At 40.3% G+C, this 22,526-nt stretch overlaps 1 protein-coding gene across 2 annotated transcripts in view; it reads left to right on the top strand.

Moving 5' to 3' along the window:
- LOC138060901 (small conductance calcium-activated potassium channel protein 2) overlaps positions 1-22,526 on the top strand; it is a 208,769-nt gene that overhangs the window by 144,334 nt on the left and 41,909 nt on the right. For both annotated transcript variants that reach the window (XM_068928203.1, XM_068928204.1), the window contains one exon: positions 8,925-9,343. In XM_068928203.1, coding sequence (XP_068784304.1) covers positions 8,925-9,343 — 419 coding nt within the window. The remainder of the gene's footprint in view (positions 1-8,924; positions 9,344-22,526) is intronic.

Here is a 22,526-nt window from a genome sequence, read left to right as displayed (position 1 = left end):
TTGTCAGATAGGAGTATGTTTGATTATCCATCTTTATTTGCAGCCATGTATGAATAGACATTTATCTGCCTCCCAGCAACAGAATAGGGTGCAGCGGAGCCAGATGAGAAATTCAGCAGTGTGCTCAGGAGCTGGCAGACCATTCTTTTCTCCTGCCATTTGGCACTTAGAAGGAAAATAAAAAAGGATGAACAGTTGTTACATCCGGCCCCTGATCAGAGGTGTCAGTAAGCTCATCCAAAATTAATAATTCTTATGTTTCACCTGTGACTTTCGTATATGTGCTGTGGCTTGCGTTGTCCTATGTTCACTGCTGGACATCAGGCTTTTGCTGACCTACATAGTTGTTAAAATAAAGCTTTCTAAAACATTTTTGAAAAGCATTTTTATCTTTAAGTCACGGAAGAGGACGGGATTGTCAGCGTTCAGTGCAAATTTGTTTCATTTATTTGGTTTGTGGACTTAAAAAAACCAAGAAAACCAAAAGAATAACTTTGACGGTGGACAGAGCATCTTGTACTTGAGAGAGTTCCTGTAAACCAGACAGATTTCATGAAGCTGTAACGCTCAGATAGTAACAGGGCAGCCTCAAGAAGGATGTATGCCATGGGAGGTGTTTGATAGCATATGCTGGGATTTTTCTTTGTTATGCATGAGAATTCCTCGGTGAACCCAGGTAGCTCAGTTAAGCTACTTGTGCTGATGGAGCAGCTTCAGTCGTAATTGGTAGTCATCAAGTGAAGCTCTGTTACCTGTAAAGAAATAAATCACTTGTGTCCGTGTTTATTCAACGTGATGTTGAAAATTAGCGCTCCTAAAGATACTTTAACTTAATCTTTGAGGAAGTATGAGGACTCTCTTATCTGCTGTGTGATTTAGCCAGAAGCCCACTTTAGGCCTTTAGGAGATAACAGGTAATAAAATGGTTGCTTTGCTGCTGTTCCCTCTGCAGTGTTGCCTGCCAGCATGAACTGTAGAGGCAGTACTTGCAGGACTGTCGCTATACAGTCAGGATCAATGCATGATGGTGTTTATGTAGATACTCAAATATACAAGTGGGTCTAACTCCACTCTACTTCTCTTGCTGCCCAAGACATTTACCTTGTTTAAATGGTGCTGCTTTAGGACAACACTTAAGTGCTTAGGTTTTGCGTTTCTGTATGTGGAGTAATTTTAAGTATAACCTTAAACTAAGTTTCCAGTTTAAGTGTGTTTATGAGATGGTAAAACATTGCAGGGACCTAATAATTCCTATGGTACTGATCTGTATTCACCTGTTACCAGTTAAATAAAATCCAGCTTAAAAGCAAACACACAGAAATCCCCAAGTAAGTCATACATAGACACTGAAGGAGGAACTTAGAAGGAAGATTCTTATGTATATGATGTGTTGGAATCAATCTTTTTTTTTTTTTTTTAAATAAGTTCCTAGATTTAGAGTCGCGGGGTGTTATACTTTGGCAAAATGAATGAATGAACTCATTTTATCTAGCTTCAGATTCAGAAGATTGTTTCTTCCTGTAACTTCTGTTTCATCTATTCCCTAGCAAAAATATTGCCAATTTCTTCAGTAAATACAACCTTTTTTTTTTTAATTGGTTCCGGTTTTCCCAGTAGTAATGAAGCTGATCTTCCCCGAAGAGTGTGAGGCTTCTTTCACATTAGGAACAGTGGCAGATGGCAGCCGTTTTGGGAGATGGCAGTTTTTCGTGCAGTGATCTGTAGAACAAATTATTTTTAGTACTGAATGAAGAAAATCAAATCCAAATGAAAAACTGTGCAATGATCATTTAAAATTAACACATAAAAATACTGAAGTGTAGATTGTTCTCAGTGACTTTTGCTTCTACGAGAAGGTTGTAGAATCAGAGTTATTTTATGTCTGAGATACTTGAAACAGAGAAGAAATATGAGAGAAGGCACTAGGTTTCTTACAGGATCCATTCTAAAAATCAGTTCTGTAAAATAGTACTGTTATTTTGTGGGAAGATGTGCTTCATCCTCCATACACAACGTTTTGGAATTGCTGCCTCAGTGCAAAACTAAATTCATCCCTAATCTGACCAGTGTTTCCATGCCAGTACTGCCAAGATTAGTGTCGTAGGTATAGAAGACCACCTAAAAGACCAGCAAATGTTTTTAAAGAAATATTTTGTTTTGGAATTATTTTATTGGATTAGTAATTTGTTCAGTGCAGTCATTTGTTGCTTATATTTGTGAAAGTGCAAATTCAGTTTTTATTTGCAACTTTTGCTTTAAAGTGTAATAAAGCTAGCATAGCTAATGTTCTTCTACGCTCGCTTCCCTTGGTGATGGCAGTGAGCCAGAACAGGCCAGGTAGAAGTAGGGGGAAGCGGAGTGGCAGCAGATGGGAACTGGATTCTGAACAAGTTGTATTTAAGCAGCTTGGTTGGTGAAATGTTTCCTAAAGGTTTGCTATAGGCAAATAACCTGCTCTGTCCTTAAATTCCTTGGAACAGAAGTATGGTTTTTAAAGCCATGTATGTTTTTCACTCCACCTCTCTCAGGTGTATGGAGCAGCTACTCTGGATTGCTCTGGGTCACCCAGTGTATTTGCTAGTAAACATATCTGTTTTGCAATGATATACGCTTCTTCTTTTTTCTATTTCTTCCTTACATTTTGAATAACAGAACAATACCTAGTATAAAACTAGTAACACACTTTTTTTAGTTCACTAGTCCCCTTTCCCTGTTTTGCGTCTTTGTGCAAAGGAAAAGGAGCCCTACCTAAACTGCTCTTTCTGTATTATTCTTCCTGCGCTTACGCTAGATAGCCTGCAGAGCTTTAAGTCATGCTCCTTCTGCATCAGCTTGCAGGTCATTATTGACTGTCAACCCCAGTCACAGGAGCTTTTAGGCACTGTTTGTCCTAAATGGAAACTTTCCAAATGTTGTGACTTCAGGAACTCATTCTCATTGTGTTTTATCCAGCTGGAGAGAGTGGAGTGTGAATCTACTGAAGAATAGTGTAACTGTTACGTGAAGAACATTATTAAAATGAAAAAATACCTATAGCAGATGCTGACTTTGAAAGAACGCATTATTCGGTATTTTTACTTTAATCACTTACTGATGAGTCTACTAAATATCTCAAATGAATATGGTAACCCAGAGTAGTGAACTTTTATTTCTGGAACTCTGATTTGGTTCAGAGGTTCATAGAAGTTCATATAGCTAAATATCGTCCATGGTTACAGCAATGAAGAGACTCAAGTGTGATTGTTCCAGCAAGAGTCTGAACTAAATTAAATTATGAAATACCTTTTTAATAATGAGAATGTAAAGATCTTTTGTTTTGGGCTTAATCATTATCTTTTGGGTCAAAACCAGTCCTTTCTATTAATAATAATAAGCTCATTATCTCATTCTTTTGATCATGTTATAAATTTATAAGCTTATGAGGATTTCTTAGTCCATTACATAATTATGCTTTCCTCAGGGGGTTGTTCTTCTCCATTGTACTGGGGAAGAAATGTGAGTATCTAAGAAGATCCTTTTTTCCCTTGGAGTCATTGAATTTCAGTTCTTGATGCTATCTCTTTGCACAGAGGGTTACTGAGTAGAAAGCATGACAGTTTTAGGAACCTCTTACGCTCTTTGGTCCCTGAAGCACGTATGTATTAGGAGAACTACACGCATGGAAAATCTATGTCCCAGCAATTGCCGAGTGCAATTCCTTCTCATTGTAGGCTGTCAGGGTTAAGACACTTCATAGTTGTCTGAGACAAATGATAAAGCTCAAAGTCTGGCCTGTAGCATTGAAAAATACTGAGCAATGCCCTAGAATATCTTTAGAGAGAGAAAGCAAAAAAGAATACTATCCGTATCTTAAAACAGAAGGAAAATATGTGTAGGCAGAATTTAACTGTATGGTTGCATGATCATGAATGTCTTTTCTTTGTTTAAAAACAAAACAAAACTCATTCTCATAGAAAATTTGAGCTAGTTATTCCGTAATGACCTGAGGGACAAGGATTAAAAGAGACGTGGACAAACCTGATACGTGTGTTGAATAACATACATTTTTATTAAAATGATTGTTGTTATGTTCCTCTGTGTACGTGTACACAAAGACCCTAAGTGGTCAGAGCCTCAATTGCATATGCCTTCCCCGTGGTAATGGTCAGGTTTAATGCTGTCCCCATATATTGTGAGTTTACTTAGTTAATAGCACACATTGTGAAGTTTTCTTTATGTGTAGTGACATGTGCAGCCATAGCACACGTAGCAAGATATCAGTAACCACGAAAAACTTGTTTTGCATAGAAATAGCAAATTTATGTAAAAAGTATTATACAAAAAATCATTTTTACGCTGAAACTAAATATCAGACTTCTACAATTATCCTTTAAGTTGGCTTTTTATAGTTAGGGATGTGAGCAAGTGGGTGCCTTATCTATACGTATGTGCATATAGCTTCCCCATGTAAGCAAACTAAGAGTGTTCCATTCACGTAGACAGGTATATCCATAAGATTCTGCGGATCAATTTCTAATGACTGACTGGAAGGTTGGATCTTAACTCCAGATGTGAGAAACAGTCCAGAAAATACAAGCTTACATGTAGTTTTGTGAAATACAGTATTCTTTGCCTTCTGTGCTTGCATGCAAAAGGTGTTTGATGCCTCAGGACTTAAAGTCACTAACTTCTCTGCTCTTTGGGATTGTATTCACGATTCGGAGTCCAGCAACCTTCACAAATTCCTGCAGGCACTCCAAGGTCCGGGACAGGCCTTTGAATAACTTGCAGGCCATGTGATAACAATGGAAAAAGGTCTTTTTCATCTCTTGTTTTGGGGAAATGGTGTTAAGATGAGATGTCTGTTTCCAACTACCATATAGTTTTCAATCATTTGTACTTAACGGAAAGACGTGGGGAGATGACTTGACTGTAGTAGTGAGATAAGAGCAATACCTTCTTCCTCTCTGAGTAGTATAATGCTTTTTTTGATTGAATAAGCGACATTTTGGGGACTACAAACTATAGAAAAAAGTTTGGTCAAAAAGTCCTGTAGATCAACAGCCACAGATGCTGTTTTTTGCTTGTTTCTCTAATAGTTCTGTCGGCTCTTTTAGAAGGTTAAAGTAACTCCAATACTTAACCACTTGAAAACTGGAAATTTAAATTAACCGATTGCCACACTACCTTTGCGAGTGCAGTTGATTGTCCTTCTGCAAGGAATGACTCTAGTGGTGCAGCCGATGCTACTTTATCATTGTTTATTGCTTCCTTTATATCTCTGTGTTAACATGCCCTCGCAGTCTTAGAGCAGAGTAGTGATATTGTTTTCACTTTTTTTTTTTTTTAAGGATTGTAAAGGCCTTCTTAGAAACTGGCCAGTTTCTTTGTACTCTGCATTCACCAACATCCTCTGATAGCCTGGTATGAATTTGTTTTGATCCACCAATGATTTACAAAATTAACCTCTCTGCTTCTATTTTAAATAACTTCAGGGAGTCTGTGATCTAAGTTGTCACTGTGTGCAATCTGTCTATTCTGAATTCATTTTTCTTTTTTAATCTGGTGTTATGTGAATTTAGCACAAAGTGTTGTTATGTAAATATATACACACCTATACAAATATCTATGGTATGCTATTTATTTTTACATTTATACTGGGTGGCAATAGAAACATCAGGTTCATTTGTTGCTTAAGATTGATGCACGTCTCACTTCTACCTGTTTTTCCACATATTGGGAATGCATTATATAATTTCAGATGAAAATAACTTCTTAATTTGTCTTGTAGAGTGCAGATTTAGTAAAGGTCTACGATAGTTCTATAGGAGAAGAAGCTTTGAAGAACGCTGACACAAAACGCTAAATTTTTAGTCTAACATTGAACTTTAACGTGAGAAATTGGAAAGCTGTGAACAGGCGTAACGTCTTTGACCTTGAACGGCGTTTGGCCTTCTGTGTAGACCGTGGAATTCAGTTCTATAGGAAAAGTGTCTTCTCTCTTTATTGCTACCATCCTTCACCACTGAAACAGGGGATAGCATCTTAAAATTAATACATGGTTATTATAACAGAGGGTATATATGTGTATATACAGCAGCAAAGGGTATGTATGTGTAGCCTTAATATTTTGCTCTTCAGCTTTATTTGTCTCCTCCTCTCATTCTCCTTCCTTGCTTTCTCAATAGTAAATATACATAGTCAAGCAAGCAGGCACGCACAAATGTCATCGCGTTTTCAAAACTAAAAATGAACAATTACGTTTTTTTAGGTTACAAAATTGCAAGTATATAAAATATACATGCAATCCTGTACTAATTCCTATGTGTTTTCCGTACATTCCAGGTTAATTGTTATTCGCAGCCTAATTTACAGGCCCAAATTTGTTCCAGAATGTTTGATATTCACATAATACATTGTTTGATTCTAGAGACACAGCTTTGTATGGAAATTCACCTCATAAATATGATTTTGAAATGTTTAAAAGTTTTAGGAAACACAAATGTTTGTACTGGATCTGTGATCCTCTGTGGCTTCTGATGCGTTCTACCTTCCATGTTTTCACCTCCTAAATCTCATTATGGGATAGCTGAAGGTATTATCGCTTTCAAATATTATTTTTCTTGGACGCACTTGGCATTGCTGAGGTCCAGGGAAGTTGACAGGGATTTTCTGCGTCAGCAAACATAACACATTCCACTTAACACTACCGAGAAACTTCTTTCTTTGCAGCGTATTAGGATTTCTTCTGCTGACAAGTGAATGCGTTCTCAAGTATATCTTCCATAATGACATCTTGAAGTTTAAAAGAAACCAAAGTGATTAAATAACATTTTCTTCTATGAAAATTGTAAGATCAAATTTTAATGTCTAAGTTTAACTCAACATTCTTCCATTCTCACTTTTTAAATTGATTCAGTACTTAAAGCATCGTTTTTCTTCAGTTGCCTTTCTGCATGCAGTATTCTTATTGAAACCTGTGAAGATGGTAGGTAAAAAGAGGGGACAAAAGACTATTGCTTTTTCAGCAGTTGCACAACTTGAAAAGAAATTTTAAAACACTGCTGGCTTAACGTGCGTCTGGAACGTGCCTGAAGACCGAAGTGCTTAGCTGTGTTGTTCACTTAGTCTTTTCTTCAGAAAAACACACAGCAATTGAGGGATTTGATATTACGTGTCTCTTCCTTTGTATCAAGTAGTACATTTACTAAGTGCAAACCCAACTCTTTTTTTGGTAATAAACAACTGACTGAAGAGATAAATTGGCCTTTCTACCGCTATCAGTTTCATTTTTGTATCTAGCATACAAAGTCTTCAGAAAGCCCACGGGTAAAAGAGAGTGGATGTGCTCACGTTGCATACGTTGAATCCACTGAGTGTGTTTCTTTTTCTTAATTCAACTCTCTTTGTGTTTCTTTGACTTTAATAGCATTGAAGTGGAGGTAAGAGCTATACCCGAAGTAGAGAAAAAACAGGAAGGAGTGAAAAACAGGTCCGCAAACACAAGAATTTATTTTGATTTCCTTTTGTTTCGTACTGTGGTTAACTTCTTTCCTTCTTTTAGGTTATAGCGCCAGTTAGTTTATGGTCATCGCTCTCTTAAACAAAAGACTGGAGCATTTTTCTGAGAAACAGTGAATTGGCAGGAAGATGCAGAGTGTGATTTCTGTTTCTGAAGGGCATATACAGAGAGTTCGGGCTTTTATTTGAAAACTCTCAAAAGATGGAAAGGGGCAAAGAGCAATGCAGAAGAGGAATTGTTTGGCCCTTTATATGGTGTGCAGCATGCTGGAAATACTTTTCTTAAGTTGAGGAGGGCATTCTTTGGGTATTTCTCCTTTTCAGCCCTGGAATTGCTCTTGAATTGTGAACAATCTACTGCTGTCTGTTGAACAGCCTCACCTAGATTCAGACTGCAGCTGAAGTAGGGGGTTGGTCTGCCCCGGCTCCCGAGTTTGTGTTCTTTGTATTATGGATTATTTTCCTTTTCTTTTCTTTTCTTTTTTTCCCCCAAAGTAGCTTATTTGCAGCTTTATGCGTACCCCTGCTCTCTACTAGTGACAAATATTATTTGATTATTTATTTTGTAAACCTTCAGGAACATCATTTTCTAAACAGCGTGAAATGTTTGGTTACTTTTGTTCCTGGGTGGTAAACTGAAGCCCTTGATCGTGCAAAGACTTACAAGTGCATTTAATTTTCAGCAAGTAGTAGACATCAGCAGGCTGCCTGGGACTACTCTGGTGTTGAAGGTGTGACTACCATTCCTTTAAACATGCTCAGGCTAGCTTTGTAACAGCTAGTTCAAGTACTGCCAGCAGTAGAGCTACAGTTGAACTACTATTTCATGAGTTTCCCTTTTAGGTAATTTCTTGAATGGTTTTGTAGCCTGCATTGATCTGTATCGGTACCTGAAGTTTCAGGTTGGAAGAAAGCTTGGAGATGTCTACGGAAACTATAGTCTTGTCCTGGCTGGAGCATGGGTATGCTCTAAATAAATCTAAACATTGTACCTTAAAAAGTAGTTTCAATTTGTAATTTAAATCTCCATCCTAAAAACACTTTCTTAATTTTTCCTCAACTTCATGAACTTTGAAGAACTAATCGATCTTGGAGGGAAAAGGCTTAATTGGTGGAGAGTTCTCTCTTTTTTTTTTTTTAATAATAAATCACAATTACAGAAGAATATGAGAAATTCTTGGCAAATAACATGTGGAAAATCAGTTTCATGTGCAGTAAAAAAAAAAAAAAAAGTGAAAAAATTCTTTCTGGCTTTGCCAAAATTAGGTTTCACTTTGTGGTGGCTCGGTAATGTCCTTTGCTGAAATTTCTTTTATTTTTAGTGGTCATTAGCAGCTCTGAAAGCTATGTTTTTTTTGAAAATGGAATTATAACAAGGTTTGTTAATGACGTACTAAAGTTAACTTTATATTTTATTATTTCAGTTGTTCATGGTGGACAATGGAGCAGATGACTGGAGAATAGCCATGACTTATGAGCGTATTTTCTTTATCTGCTTGGAAATACTGGTGTGTGCTATACATCCCATACCTGGGAACTATACATTCACATGGACAGCCCGGCTCGCCTTTTCTTACGCTCCATCCACAACAACAGCTGATGTGGATATTATTTTATCTATACCAATGTTCTTAAGACTATATCTTATTGCCAGAGTTATGCTGTTGCATAGCAAACTTTTCACTGATGCCTCATCTAGAAGCATTGGAGCATTAAATAAGATAAACTTCAATACCCGTTTTGTTATGAAGACTTTAATGACAATATGTCCAGGAACTGTACTGTTGGTTTTTAGTATCTCATTATGGATAATTGCTGCATGGACTGTCCGAGCTTGTGAAAGGTAAGGTTGTTTTGTTTGTTTGTTTGTTTGTTTGTTGGTTCGATCTTTCTTTCTGTTTTTATCTCTTGTTTTGATTCTTTGGTTTTATATTCAGGGGACCTAAATATTTAATGCAATGGAGCTTGCGGGTCCTTGATGTGTTGGGTGCTGGGTGGCTTGCACTGTGTTGTGGTGATGGTCAGGAGTGCTTCGCCTTTTAATCTGAAGAATTTTTGTAGGAAAGTTTGTGCCACAGCGTTTGCTGTGGCATTGCAATTTCATTTTGATGTTTTGATCAGACTTCACACATGTTTGCTGAAACAGGGGCCAAATGCCATAAAAGGTCTTTACCGACAGCTGTTGATGTTCTGCAATGATATCGGCTTTCATTTATTTTGTTTGTGAGCTAAATTAATGGAGAGTAATGCAGATGAAATAGCCATGGAAAATTTCAATGGAAAATGCGGTTTTATTGTCCCTTATAAAAATTGGAAGCGCAAAAATGTTGTTGGGGGGTAGGCAAGATCAAGAAAGGGGAAGAAGCAGAAGTTACAGTGAGGTTAACTATTTTATTTTCTTTCCCTAAAGATCAGAAAAGGTGCATTTGAGAGAGAGATTTTCATTCACTTTGCCTAGTTTTCAAACTTTCCCCTCCCCCAAACTTCGGCATAGGTACAGAACAAATGGCTACCGGGGCTGACACCTTGAGATTTGAGTTTCTCGAACGTAACTTTAACAAAAAAGAAGGTAACTTTGGGTTGGACAGGACTGCTGGGGAACGTTCCCTGGGTGAAACAGGCTAAACCTGAAGGAAATAATTAGGCTGATTCTTTGTGAAAGATTTAATGCCTGGGGCAGCTCTCAGATCCTCTGATGAATTTCTACTTACTTAAGCTAGAAGACCTTCTTCAGCATACCTAAGGGATTTCCCCTGTTGGTTGTTACCATTTTGGTTTTCCTCTTCCTTTCTTTGTCTTGCTCATTTTCAAAACAGTTTAGAGGAGTTACTTGTGACAGCTGATTTAGGTCAGCAGTTAAAATGCAAGCCAACTGTTATGGTCGGGTTACTTTGGGAAATCTTTCATGGCCTTACTTCTCCATTTGCTACAAAGAAAAATAGCTGATCTTATACACTGAATATAGAGATCTTCTTGACATTGCTTCTTTTATGTTAATATCCCCTGAATTGTGGAATACAGTGTGTTACAGTAGATGCCTGGTGTCAATGTAGTTCCATCACGTTAGGGCAAGACTGATCATTTGAGTATGTTCTGAAAATGCCAAGTTAACAGTAACATCTTTTAGTTTCAAAATATTCCCCGTTGTTGGGCCAGTTGGGACATTCCAGATATCCAATCAGTCTATAATAGTTGTATTTTAATAACATGTTCTTGTAATAGAGATTTGAACAGGCTTCAGCTGAGCAAGCTTCTGCTAAACCCCTTCTCTTTGTCTTTTCACTTCTGTTCCCACCAGTTTTCTTTCAACAAAACGTGCCCACTCAGGAGTTTCCCAAATCTTTTGTTAAGTAGTTCTGAGCAGCTTCAGCATCCATTGCCGTCACTATTTTATGTATCACTAGTTAATAATTTGTAGTATTTTATTCTTATGAAATAATCTCTTCATTACAGAGCCATTGCATTGCTAACTTTTTATTAGATGCGTGTTCAAAACAAACATATAAAGCTTTGTCTCTCACAGTGAAAATTACTGAACAAGAACTGAAGCACTTCTGCATCAGTGCGATGCTGGGAGGAAGCTTATTTGTGCAGTCAGGTGCGCTCAGCTAAGGGTTGTGATCAGGACTGACTTTTTCAACTCTGTGCTGCGCTAGTGGCAGGCGTTGCGCATTTGAAATCGCGGTTGCTGTTCCTGACGTGACTGTAGTGCTTGGGATGGTAAGCTGCATAACCGCTGACACTTTAAAAACAAAACAAAGCATATCTAAAAGCAAGTTAAATATAGACCTGAGTGTTGGATTAATATGTCCCTAGTGTAATTGCATTCTGTCAGTGGAGACCAGTCAAAGGTCAGGTGCCTTAACATTTAACCATACTAATTTTGCATTTCAAAAACACTAAAAGGGCTAGGTTTTGCCTTTGAGAGTTAGATACTCCTATCATTCCTGCTAGCTGCACACCCAATTTTATGCATATTTTGCTTCAGCTTTTCCCTAGAGGGAACGTATAAGTATTCTGGTGAGTGAATGATACTGGTTCTAGCTCCCAGTTACTAATTAGGCCACTGGAAACGTGCAGGCCCTTGCCCCGTAGAGAAGTACATTTAACACCCGCACGCACCCCCAGAAATCCCCAAGCCCCTCACAATGGAAGGCTTTTGGCACTTTGCCCTCTGAAGCGCTCTAAATAAATATCCTGTCTATTATAGCTGTAGATAGATAAAATAGCCGTTTTTCACGGAAAAGGCCACTAAATCCATTCTGTGCTGTGTAGGTTATAGTCCTCAGAGGACGTCTCCTGGAATCTCAACGGGTTTGATTTGCTCCGTAGTTAAAGTTTAGTTTACAGAGACTAAATGCATTTTTTTCTTCTGTGCTTAAGTCTATTTTCTTTTTAGTTGTAACTAGAGAGAGTCTTTATTTGATGGAACCGACTATTTTATATATCCAAACGATCCAAAAAATAAATGTTGCCTTTAGAAAGAGTTCCACGTAGCAGTACATATACATGGAACCCTGATGTATTGTGTTACATTTAGCAGAAATTAGGACTTAGTCAGCGGTTTGGTGGCTTTTTTTTTTTTTTTGAGGAGGGGGAATTTACATGAATGAAACTCAATGGTCGTAACTATAAAACAGTTCTCAGAATCACTCTAGCTCCAAGCTCATTAAGCCGAATTACATAGGGGTTTTACATAAAGCTTTGCATTAGTGGCTGTAGTATTGCTGCCTCTTATTAAAGCAGTTTGTTGGCCATCCAAATTAGAACGAAATGATGGAGATAAGATTTAATAGTCAAATTAAAATGTTAAAAATATGGAGCGCAATTAACAGTCTCATCCTATTCCAGCTGTTTTTGAAGACTGGGATTAGTCGTGGTAGGTAGCGTCCTTACTGGGGGGGGTTGTGGGTTTTCGGCAGAAGCCATCGCTGCTGAATTTGTCATTTGAAACTGTTTTGAAACTGTTGGGCTATTTGCCATCAGGAGATTTTCCACCCCCCAAAAAACGGCTCTGCTGTGAATGGGGGGAGAGTCGGAAGCCGTGCCTCTCCTAGTGAGGAAGGTGATGGCGAAGGAGCGTCCTTGTCCGCCTCTCCCCAGAGAGCTGTGCAGAGACGGGCTGTGGGTCCTCAGCAGACCAGGTCGCCCTCCTGCGCTGCGCTCACCGCAGGCTTCCCTGCTGCACTGGTCTGTCGCTTGACGTACGCTCAACTAAGGCAGGGCACGTGTCTTTCCCAGTGCCTTAATGGCTTTGTTGTTAGCTCCCAGAAAGCTAATTATAGCGCGTGATGCTTTGTGTCGGCGAGCAGGGTGTTTTCCGGGACGGCAGCGTAAGGTCGTCGGTGAGGGCAGCCTGTGGCGCGGGTGACGACGGTGGGCAGGCAGCGTACGCTGAGCGCTGAGGCTCCCGGGTCGCCTGGCCAAGGCAGTGCGCGAGGCAAAGGTGGGGAAAGCACTGAAGGGTGGCTTCAGTGCCAGAAAGTCTGGCTTTTTTATTATTCAGGTTATTCTTGTCTATTCTGAGGGGAAGATTACATTACATAGGTTTGAATAGCAGCCTTTTAACTGCCAGCACCGGTATATTGCTGTCAATCATATGCGGGCTTCATAATGAAACTCTAAATTTTTTATTAGGTCTAACTCAGTAGATGTTTGCGTTCATAACCTCTCTGAGGCACATGGTCTAGTACGCTTGTGAATGCGTTACTTGGGTCCGTGAATCACGAGCCCTGTAAGCACGTTACTTACCGCGGTCTCGTGATGATCTTGTTACTGAGATAGCTCTGTGCACGGCAATTAGTTGGTTTTAGCAGACGAAAGAGAAACGTGTCTCCAAACAAGTTAAAAGTTTATGCAGCCTGCGTAGTTGTTGTGCCGCTGCAAAGCCTGACCGATTTGCTTTGCTCTTTTGAAGAAGACGTGCCGCTGCTGTGAGGAGTAGCCGCGTGCCTTTCCAGATTGCGTAGCGGGGAGCTGCCGCTGCTGTTCTCTTACTTTCTCTAAGCAAAGAGAAGAAGAGCGTGGCGCCATGTTCTGGGTGCAAACGTGGCTCTAACGCACGCTGTGTGTCGGGGCAACGTGGGCCGTGTTTGCCTGCGGTGCGTCCGGAGCGGCGCGTATCACGTGCCTGGAGTTACTGTGGGTTTACAGTAGCACAGCTGAGAGCAGAACTGGATTTTCCGCTTCCCCAGAGAGCATGTTTTTGGCACCGTTTTTGGTTCTGTTTGTACCTCTGTCTAACATTTGGCGATGAAGTCGGTTCAGATTAAGCAGTTTGTTTAGTTAGCGTTTTTCCTCCTTTCAGTTTTTGCTCTGTACTCTTTCCTTGATTTAGCAAACGAACAGAAGACGTCCCTCTGCGTGTGAAGGTGAAATCCTTTTCTGCTCAGCGTTCACTTGTGTTTTATACAAATAAAATTGTCTTAACGGTTAGTAGTACGATGCCATCTCTAAGCTTTCAATAAGCAGCTCACAGATGACAACGGCTGGGCAAACGCTAAGGATTCATTTGATACAAGCAGATGGATGCAGCTAGAGTCTCAGTTGTAATTTGTGCCGAAAAGCTTTCCCTGGCTATCTGATTTCCTCATGTTGTGTGTTTGGCTTCTTTGGTTGGGTCGAGGGCCTTTTCTGAGATTTTTACACGGCATGTATGATCGCACACTGAAAACTGTCTTCAACGGTCTCCGCAACGCCAGTGCGGAGATTCACAGTAGCGTTTTTTAAGAGGCCAAATTTAGGTATTTAGTTTTAAATCTCTTTTTAGCTCAAAAAGCTCAGAAGCAATGAGCTATCATTTTTTCCTTTTTCTAGCTAATATTTCTGATCCTTGTCAACAGATAAAATGATGTTTGTGTGTTGACAATGCTGTCCATTTATTTATCATAGTTGTTTAACTTTGCTTAGTTTGACTGAAACCAAAACCTGCTGCTTGTAGTCAGGTTTCTGCAGTGGTTGTAAAGGTAACTGTTAAATGTTCTACGCAACAGTGATCAAATATGCCTTAACATCACCTTGACTTGGCTGAACCTGGGCTACGAATGATCAAACGACTCTTTGCTCTCCAGTTTCCTGATAGTTCCTGTTTTTGCAGAGGCAGCGTAGAATGACTGTAAATGTTACTTCATTCTTTTATAATAGTTACACCTCAAAGCAATTCAAAAATAAAACCAGATCTAACTGTTTTATCCTTCTGACTGAAAATTTACCAACAGACATCAGATATTTTATCAAATAATAAAGGCAGCAAGGGAGTCCATCACCGAAGTACGTCAGTATATGTCTGATACACATAACCCAGATTCAGAAGAGGGTAGTGGATCCAAATAAAAATTTGGCGTCCTTGGTAGACCTAGAAGGAAAACATCATCATTCTAAAGCAGAAGTCAGTTTTTTTATCAACTCAAAATGTAATTTGTTGCTCCAGTTGCTTAATGTATTTGAAAAATACAAACTGGAAGGAGGATTTAGACTTTACCATTTGTTTTAATGTGCTTCCTATCTAGATGTTGGGCCACAGTGAGTAGTTTGTATCGTGATAGTCAGTTCACTGCTAACAAACTGAAGATATGCCAACCAAACTGACCTACAGCATTTCTGTTATTGGGAATGTACAATTCAGCCATAAAAAAATCAGGTCTATAAGGTCAGTTGCAGCAGATAACTTGTATGGGAGGAACTGTATAATTTAAAGAAACTGATGGTTATATGGAGGGAAGCATCAGAAGGGGCTGTTCAAATAGTTGACGTGTTCTTTGGTTTCCTTGTCTGCGTTCTTCTGCCCTTTTATTTGTTCTTTCAGTACATTCAGTGTTTTTGTTTGTTTGGGTTGTGATTTTCACCTTGAAAAGTTCAAAATCAGCTATAGGCTTTGTTAAACTTTTTATACCTGTTCTTAAGCTTAATTTGAGATTAACTGAGATTAATTTGTAGCCAATTTGTAATTTGCAGTGCAAAGACATCACTCTAAGGTTGCACTTCATAGCTGTGAGAGGGCGCTATATGAAAAAGCCCTATACTCTTCATGTGGGTGGGTAGAATAGCTCTCCAGACAAATCTATACCTCAGAGAAGGCCTACAGCGTTATATTTTCACAAGTTACTTCGCTTTACCAGGTAGTATGGTTCTGGTACTGTCTTGCTTACATGCAGCAGTATTAAGACTGCTTGTTCAAAGGATCCCCAACCCCATTTACTTCACTACGACTCTGGTATCAACTCTTTAGCAGGCTCTAAATCCCTATGGAGACGTTTGATATTTAACCGTAACTTTGCCGTAGCAAAGTTTAACGGCAATTACAGAGAGCAGCTTTTGCGTCCAGGCTAATGCAGCAGACCGTTGCGCTGCGAGCGGGGAGGTCCCACCCCTAGCCCCAGTGGAAGGTTAGTGAGAAGTCCACGCTCCTGTCAGAAGATAGCTTAAAAAGGGTAGTTTTCTTCTCTTAGTGGCAGCGGTAAAGGGCACAGCTTTGCCTGCGTGGCTTGATCTGCATTACTGAATATAGGGAATTAATGTTGCGGGAAGTAGGCTCTGTCAAATGGGAACGATGGGTGCAGCAGCTACTGGTCCCTCGACATGACACCCACTGGTCAGCCTGCGAGACTGGGGCGGCCGCTGCAGGCAGGTCTCCCTGCGAGACAGCCAGAAATGTCATCAGTTCCCTTGCCGTCTGCTTCTGAGGAACTTACCTTAGTGAACAGAGCAGTGGAAGGAAGAACGTTTTGCCTTATAAATCCCGTTACAGGTGACCAAGCTCTTTATCATTTTGGCCCGAAACACAGGAATTGCCATATCCTAATACTAGTATTTCCGGAAAGCTTCAATTGTATTTCTGCACTGAAATCCAGACATCTTTTTGAACTTGATTTATACTGAGTTATTTTTCTTTTTACAAAATGCCCTATAATCTGACAAGTGTAGCATGTTTTACACGTTTGCGTTTGGGTAATGGAGTAAGAAGGAATGCGTTATGTTTTGTTTTAAAAAGTGGGTTTTTTTTCCGTTGCACCTCCATTATTACCATTGGGGCTTGTGTACATCCCCAGAATCTCAGTATTCTCAGGTGCCCGGTGCTCGCTAATGCTGAATGAGGAGGTCGGGCTATGGTACAAGATTTTCTTTTTTCTTGTCCTTTTTTCCTTTTTTTTTTTTTAATCTTTTCTCTGTGCAAGTGTCGGTGTGCATTATCACCTACGCTTACATTTTAGATTCCAAAAACAGTGATGTTAAACCAGTTGTAGGCTGATCAGTCAAAACCATTCCCAAGTTAGAAAATAGAACGTGAATCTACTCACAGTTACTTCTCTGCAAAACGCGGCGTTTATCTCGGGATACACAGCGTATGTTTTTAAGCCTTGTTGCGTGTTAAATGAAATCCACTGGCAAAATTTTGATGGGTTTCCACAAGAGCAGTTCACTGAATCGAAGTACGTTAAAGGAAATCTGAAGCTATTTGTGCAACATACACTGGACAAGTATCTTGGATTATTTAAGTTGCGAGCTTTTGGGTCAGGGGCTGCCTTCGTTGTATATGTTTGTGCGCTGCTCAGCACAGTGGTGCCCGAGAAAAACACTTCCGTATATGCTACTGCAGTACTAATAAACGTAGTAAATTTTAGTGAGGAAGAAAGAGCCAGATGCTTCTGAAAGCTGCTGATGTTCAGGTGCAGGTGGATGCCTGCATTTGTTGATACAGCGGTTTGAGACAAACTGTTGAGTTTCGACTGCTGCCAACTGTGCTGCCAGCTTGTGCCGCGCGCGCTGCCCCGGCAGGAGTGATGCTGGGCTAGTCGGCTCCGTTTCCTCTCAGAGCCGTGCTGCCCGAAGTGCCGAAAGCTGAGGCGAGGGTCTCGGTAGCCTTAATTCCCTCGCAGAGGGGAAGTTGTGTTCGTGTCAGCCTGGGAGGGGGCAGGAGAGGCGCCGTTCAGTCAGTTGGGGGTGCTCCTTGTGGACCGTGCCCAGCGCTGTGCCGCAGACGTGTATCATCAGGTAGAGCTGGAACGGGCCGGCGCTAGGCAGGTGTCTCGGCGCTGTGCTCCTGGCGATGGATTGCGTGCGCGATGCAGTGCGTAATCCAGTCTTCTGAGGGCGAGCTAAAGAGACCAGCCCGCGACCACCCGAGAGGTGGAATGAGGCTATGAAGATTTCTTAAGCCCCAGAGTGTCAGCTTCCTGAGGGGAGGGTAAGGGCAGAAACAGGAGCAGGTCGTAGCCCAGCTGCAGCACGGCTCGGGACCCGAGGCAAAACCTGTGGAAGCCCGTGGGCTCTCGCTGGCTTCAGGCCTTTGGGGATGGGTGCAAAAACGAACGTATTCAGTGTGTAATCACGCAAAGTGATCGGGCTGAACCTTGGATACAAGCTTAGGTGTCAGTTGTAGGGAGTTTTGTGTGCGTCTGAAAATATGCTTTGTGGCGCTAGGAAGTTGGCTCTGGCGTGAATGAAAAGACATGTTATAATCACCTGGTATATGTGCGTGTGTGTCTGAGAGAGAGAAGGAAAAAGAAGGCTGTCTGGCAATTACTATGAAATAACTTTTTTTTTTTTTTTTGAAGAGGCTAAATATTTACAAGTAACTTTGACTTGCAAAAGACTATTTACAAAGTGAATATACCCGGAAAATATATAGTTTATGTTGTCTTTGAAGCAATACAACATACTGTAGTGCACAAAGAAGACATGATGGAATGATTAAAGGTAAAACAGTAAGACAGAAGATAATGAGCTAATGCTGATGTAGTCTCCCCTGATGATCACCCAAGAGTGTAAAGCAATGATTTTTTAGTATAAATTAAATAAAATGTGTATTAGTAAGTATTGTGGGTGTGCCAGGACTGCAAGATTATGCCCCAGTTTGTGGAGTGCAATAGATGTATTGTTCACCAGTTCCTTCGAGTTTTGTTAGGATAAGGTAGTAAAGCAGCTGGTGATCATGTTACAAAGTATTCTTAATAATCCTAAACTTGAGAATAAATGTTTAGATATGAGCGTAGTCATAGTCACATAACGTTTTGTCTCATCTGACAAACTCCGTTAAAAATATTTTGAGTTGTATGTAAGTTTGGAGTACAAAGCAAGAAGGTTTTGAAAACCTAGGAACTGAGAGTTGTGTGGGCCAAACACACAAACATATTCTTTCAAAGATCAGGATTTTGTATAAGAAGATTAGGATTTAGATTACTGTAAGCCAGATTTGCCAAAGTCGTCTTTGCAATCCAGGGATTAACTAATGATGTTAACTACACCTGTGCTTTAATTTCCTTACCTGTGATGCCCTGCTCCGACCCTCTTTTGGGTCAGAGTGTTTGGTACCCTTCAGCCGGGTAAAAGGGGCTCTGCGAGCAGAGCATGCATGACTTAGAAGTGCAAAGCAATTTGCTTGCTGACACACCCAGGAGCTATAGCTAGGATCTCCTGCGCTATTCAGCTAAGTGTTGGTATGCTCAGCACCCCGGTAAGGCCCCCGCGAGGCTTGGGTGAGCCCGCGGGGAAGGGCGGCCTCGGTGGCTCCCAAGGACGGGTCCTCAGTGCTGCTGCAGTGCCATCCAGCACCTCGACGCTGACGGCCGGCTGATGCCTCAACGGCTCCGGCGAGGCGAGCCATCCTGACTGGCCTCCCTGTTTGTTTCCTTTAAGATTTTACACCTTTCCATGCTGGTGCCTTTCCCTCTTGGATCCTTGAGCTAGTAACCATCCCGTCCCAACAGTCTTGTCTCTTATGTGTAATTTTGACCTTTTTTTTTTATCTCTGTACAGACATGCTCACAGCTTGCTGCAGGAGTTGGTGCCGAGGTGGCTGATGTGGGGCCGTATCGAGGAGAGAAGTCTACAGCAGGGGTTGCAGAGAGGGAGGGTTGCAATAAAAAGGGGATAGTAATCTTTTGTCTCTTCAAACTCCTTAATGTTTGTAAGGCACTACGAGGGTTTTCAGCTGAATAATCTTATGGCAGTGAAAGTGTTTTAAATTCTCTGTTGAGAGACTGCCTTGTTAAACTTGATGGGAAGAGTGAAAGACTCCTTTACAAAACACGATTAATTTAAGCAAGAAAAATTCCAAAATGGCAGCAGCCACCACTTGTGCCAACTGTTTAGTTTTAACAAAGTACGATGTTATAGGCGGTGTGTACTTTCTGGTGCTTATATGTTGGGATTTTGATGATCCTATGTTGCTAGGTCCTCTGAGAGACAAGAATCTGTGTGTAAATGAAACTCAGCCCTGTTTGATTTATCTTACTTAAATGATGTCGCAAATGTGTTTTTGTGGAAAGCGCTCTTTTGTTTACCCAGAATATGACTTGTGTTAACTCACGGAAGTGTCTTATGCTAACATCTGTAATCAAATAGGTGATAACATTTTTAATTGCTGTTAACATGAGTGGGCAGCAGAATTTGTAGTTCCTTCTACTTAGAGGAAAATTTAATGATTGTGACCCCAGGCAGTGCTAGCTTATGCATATTCATTTTCAAACGTGTTCTTAATTGTAGAATATTAAACATTTGCATCTTGCTGTTTGAGCGGAGTAGCTAGACGTCCCTTTTTGATTCATCCTTGTAACTGAGTGCTTCATTTCTGAACATAAATAGCAGACCAGCAAAGCGGTAAAGGATGCAATTTCAAGGTAATCTGCTTCAGATAGTCACACAACAGAGCAAACACCCGAGTAGAGATCTGACTGAAAATCTTCAGAAATTTCGGGGCCCAGCTGGCAAAACCTGTGCGAGTTCAAGCTGTGACCTCATGCTCTCATAAGCTAAGGCAGGCTGAGCCGTGAAACTCCAGGTTCAGGAAAGGGTCTGATTCAATAGCTGGTGCTCAGACACCTCGGAATTAAAAATTTTGCAGTATGGAAGTGCCGTTTGTGAATAAGACTTACACCGATGCCTGATTGTTGTCTTTAAAAGCTATAATCTTTTTCACAAACACAGATATTAATATTAAAAAATCCAATTCAAGCACCTTGTCTTTACTTGCAAGAAGCACTCCAAATCAGTAGTGCATTTCAGTCCTCAGTTTACTGCATATTAGCTGTTTCATGCTGTCAGGGTGTTTTTGAAACAAAACAAAAGAGAGTCAAACGAGATTATTTCCTTTGTGGACTATGCGAATGTTAAACAGAAGGATTTTATCTCAAAGAGAGATGAAAAATGCTAGTCCCATTGCAGCGGGATGCTGCAGGAGGGGAGAGGAGGATGTTGACTGAACACTCGTTTTCCTTTTTTTGGCTTGTTTTCTACTGCTCTGCTACCTCTCCAGTTGGATGGATATCAGACATGAGACCCGGAACAGAGAAGCTGCTCCCTCTGTCCAGCTCTGGAGAGAGCGTGGCAGAGCATGGAAAGTATCTCAGTTAATAATCAGTCATGTCAGAAAGTTTGATAGCTTCTTCCAGAATTTAATATTTGGCTGCGGTGCATCTTGCAGGGGCTAAACGTGTTTATAAAACATTACATGCTGGCTGCTGTGTTTGCAGTGGGGTCGCGGTAGGAGAACGTAGAGCCAACGCTGCTGGAGGCGCTGTTTGGCAAGCGCACCGTCTGCTTGCTGCTTCAGCCTTGCATCTTGTAGGTATTGAGGGACAACCTTAATCTCTGTGTCTTGTCTCCTTCAGTCAGACCTGTTCTCTGTTGTTACTGAATAGCGTAAATGTATCACTTATGTAGTCACTTAGTTTAATTGTGTTCCCCTGAGAATTATGCAGAATGTTTTCCTTTGGGACCTAAGTGTTGACCAGGGCCTGGATTTCATATTTCGGAGTCTTTGGTAGCGTATGTGAGAAATGACCTTGCAAATGATCTGCGTTAAGTACTGATCTTCAAAGGAAAACAATGCATCTCTTACCTCTGTTTCAGAAAAAAGATACCTGCTGTTCCAAAGGTGATCCCTTATGTTAAGCTCTATTTTGAAGAATGCAGTAGATACTAGCCTGAAATTTTTCCCATAATCCAAAATGGTAGAGATGCAACGTTATCTGAAATTGAACAGTGAGATTTCAGATCAAGTATTCATGCCCAAGTGTCTTTTTCTTTTGACTCTGTTTTTCAGAAAATCATCATCTTTTCAGAAGATCATCATACACCTTCAGACTAATGAGCTTCTAAAATTGTATCCCTGCCTGTTTAAACTTTGGTGTAAAAGTGGAATCTTTTGCAGTAGATTCTTTCCAAGGCATTCAAAAGCAAATTATATGTTACATTTAGTTAATTTAGTATTAAAGAGGCTTGTCAGCTCTCAGTAATACTTGCAGCATTAATTTTCCTCCTTTTCCAAGCATACCAACATTTGACGAAAGTTGTGCTTGATAATTCTTGATAACGCTGCATTTAGAGTGGTACTTGCTCTAACAGTTGCATCTCCTTGCAAGCAGATCACATTAGTTGCCTTCCCTGTTCATTGTGTGCTGGTAGGTAGAAGACCTGCTGACACAATCAGAGTACCACAGCAGGACACTGTTGTCCTTCAGTGATTGTATTTCTGACGGCAAGGAACATGATTTTTCTTGATTTTGGAAAATGAGGTCTGGTACAAACAATCAATCAGGAAGCAGATGCTGCAGCCTGGTGTTCAGTGTCCACTGGAGACACTGCGGTCTGCACCAGGAATTACACAGCGGATCAGTTCATTTTCATTTTCTTCAGAAGGAAAATAAAAATTCAGGCTCAAAGAATGTTAGTATGGTTCTAATAGGATCAATCCTAATACTTTGCTGTCAATCAAGTAGCAGGGTATAGTTCTGTAGACAGTAGAGAATATTGAAGTGAAGGTTTTAGTATGCCAACAAAAGTATGCTAAATGTATACAAATAAGTTATAAATTCTTAAGAATATAGGAAAATAAAAAGTGGAATGGTTTAGTGGAAAATGCGGTTATCTAATTATATAGACAATATTCTCTTTGTTAAAGCATGAGGTGGAGAATCCATCCTATAGATCTGTTGCAGCCTTGGGCAAAGTCACTTTATCTCTATGTGTTTGTTCCATGCAGGTAATAATATTTATCTTTACTGTTTGGCATGGTATCCTTATACTGA

This window comes from Struthio camelus, chromosome Z (genome assembly GCF_040807025.1).
Source record: "Struthio camelus isolate bStrCam1 chromosome Z, bStrCam1.hap1, whole genome shotgun sequence".
In the NCBI taxonomy this organism is placed as follows: domain Eukaryota; kingdom Metazoa; phylum Chordata; class Aves; order Struthioniformes; family Struthionidae; genus Struthio; species Struthio camelus.
This window is presented reverse-complemented; position numbering and strand designations above follow the sequence as displayed.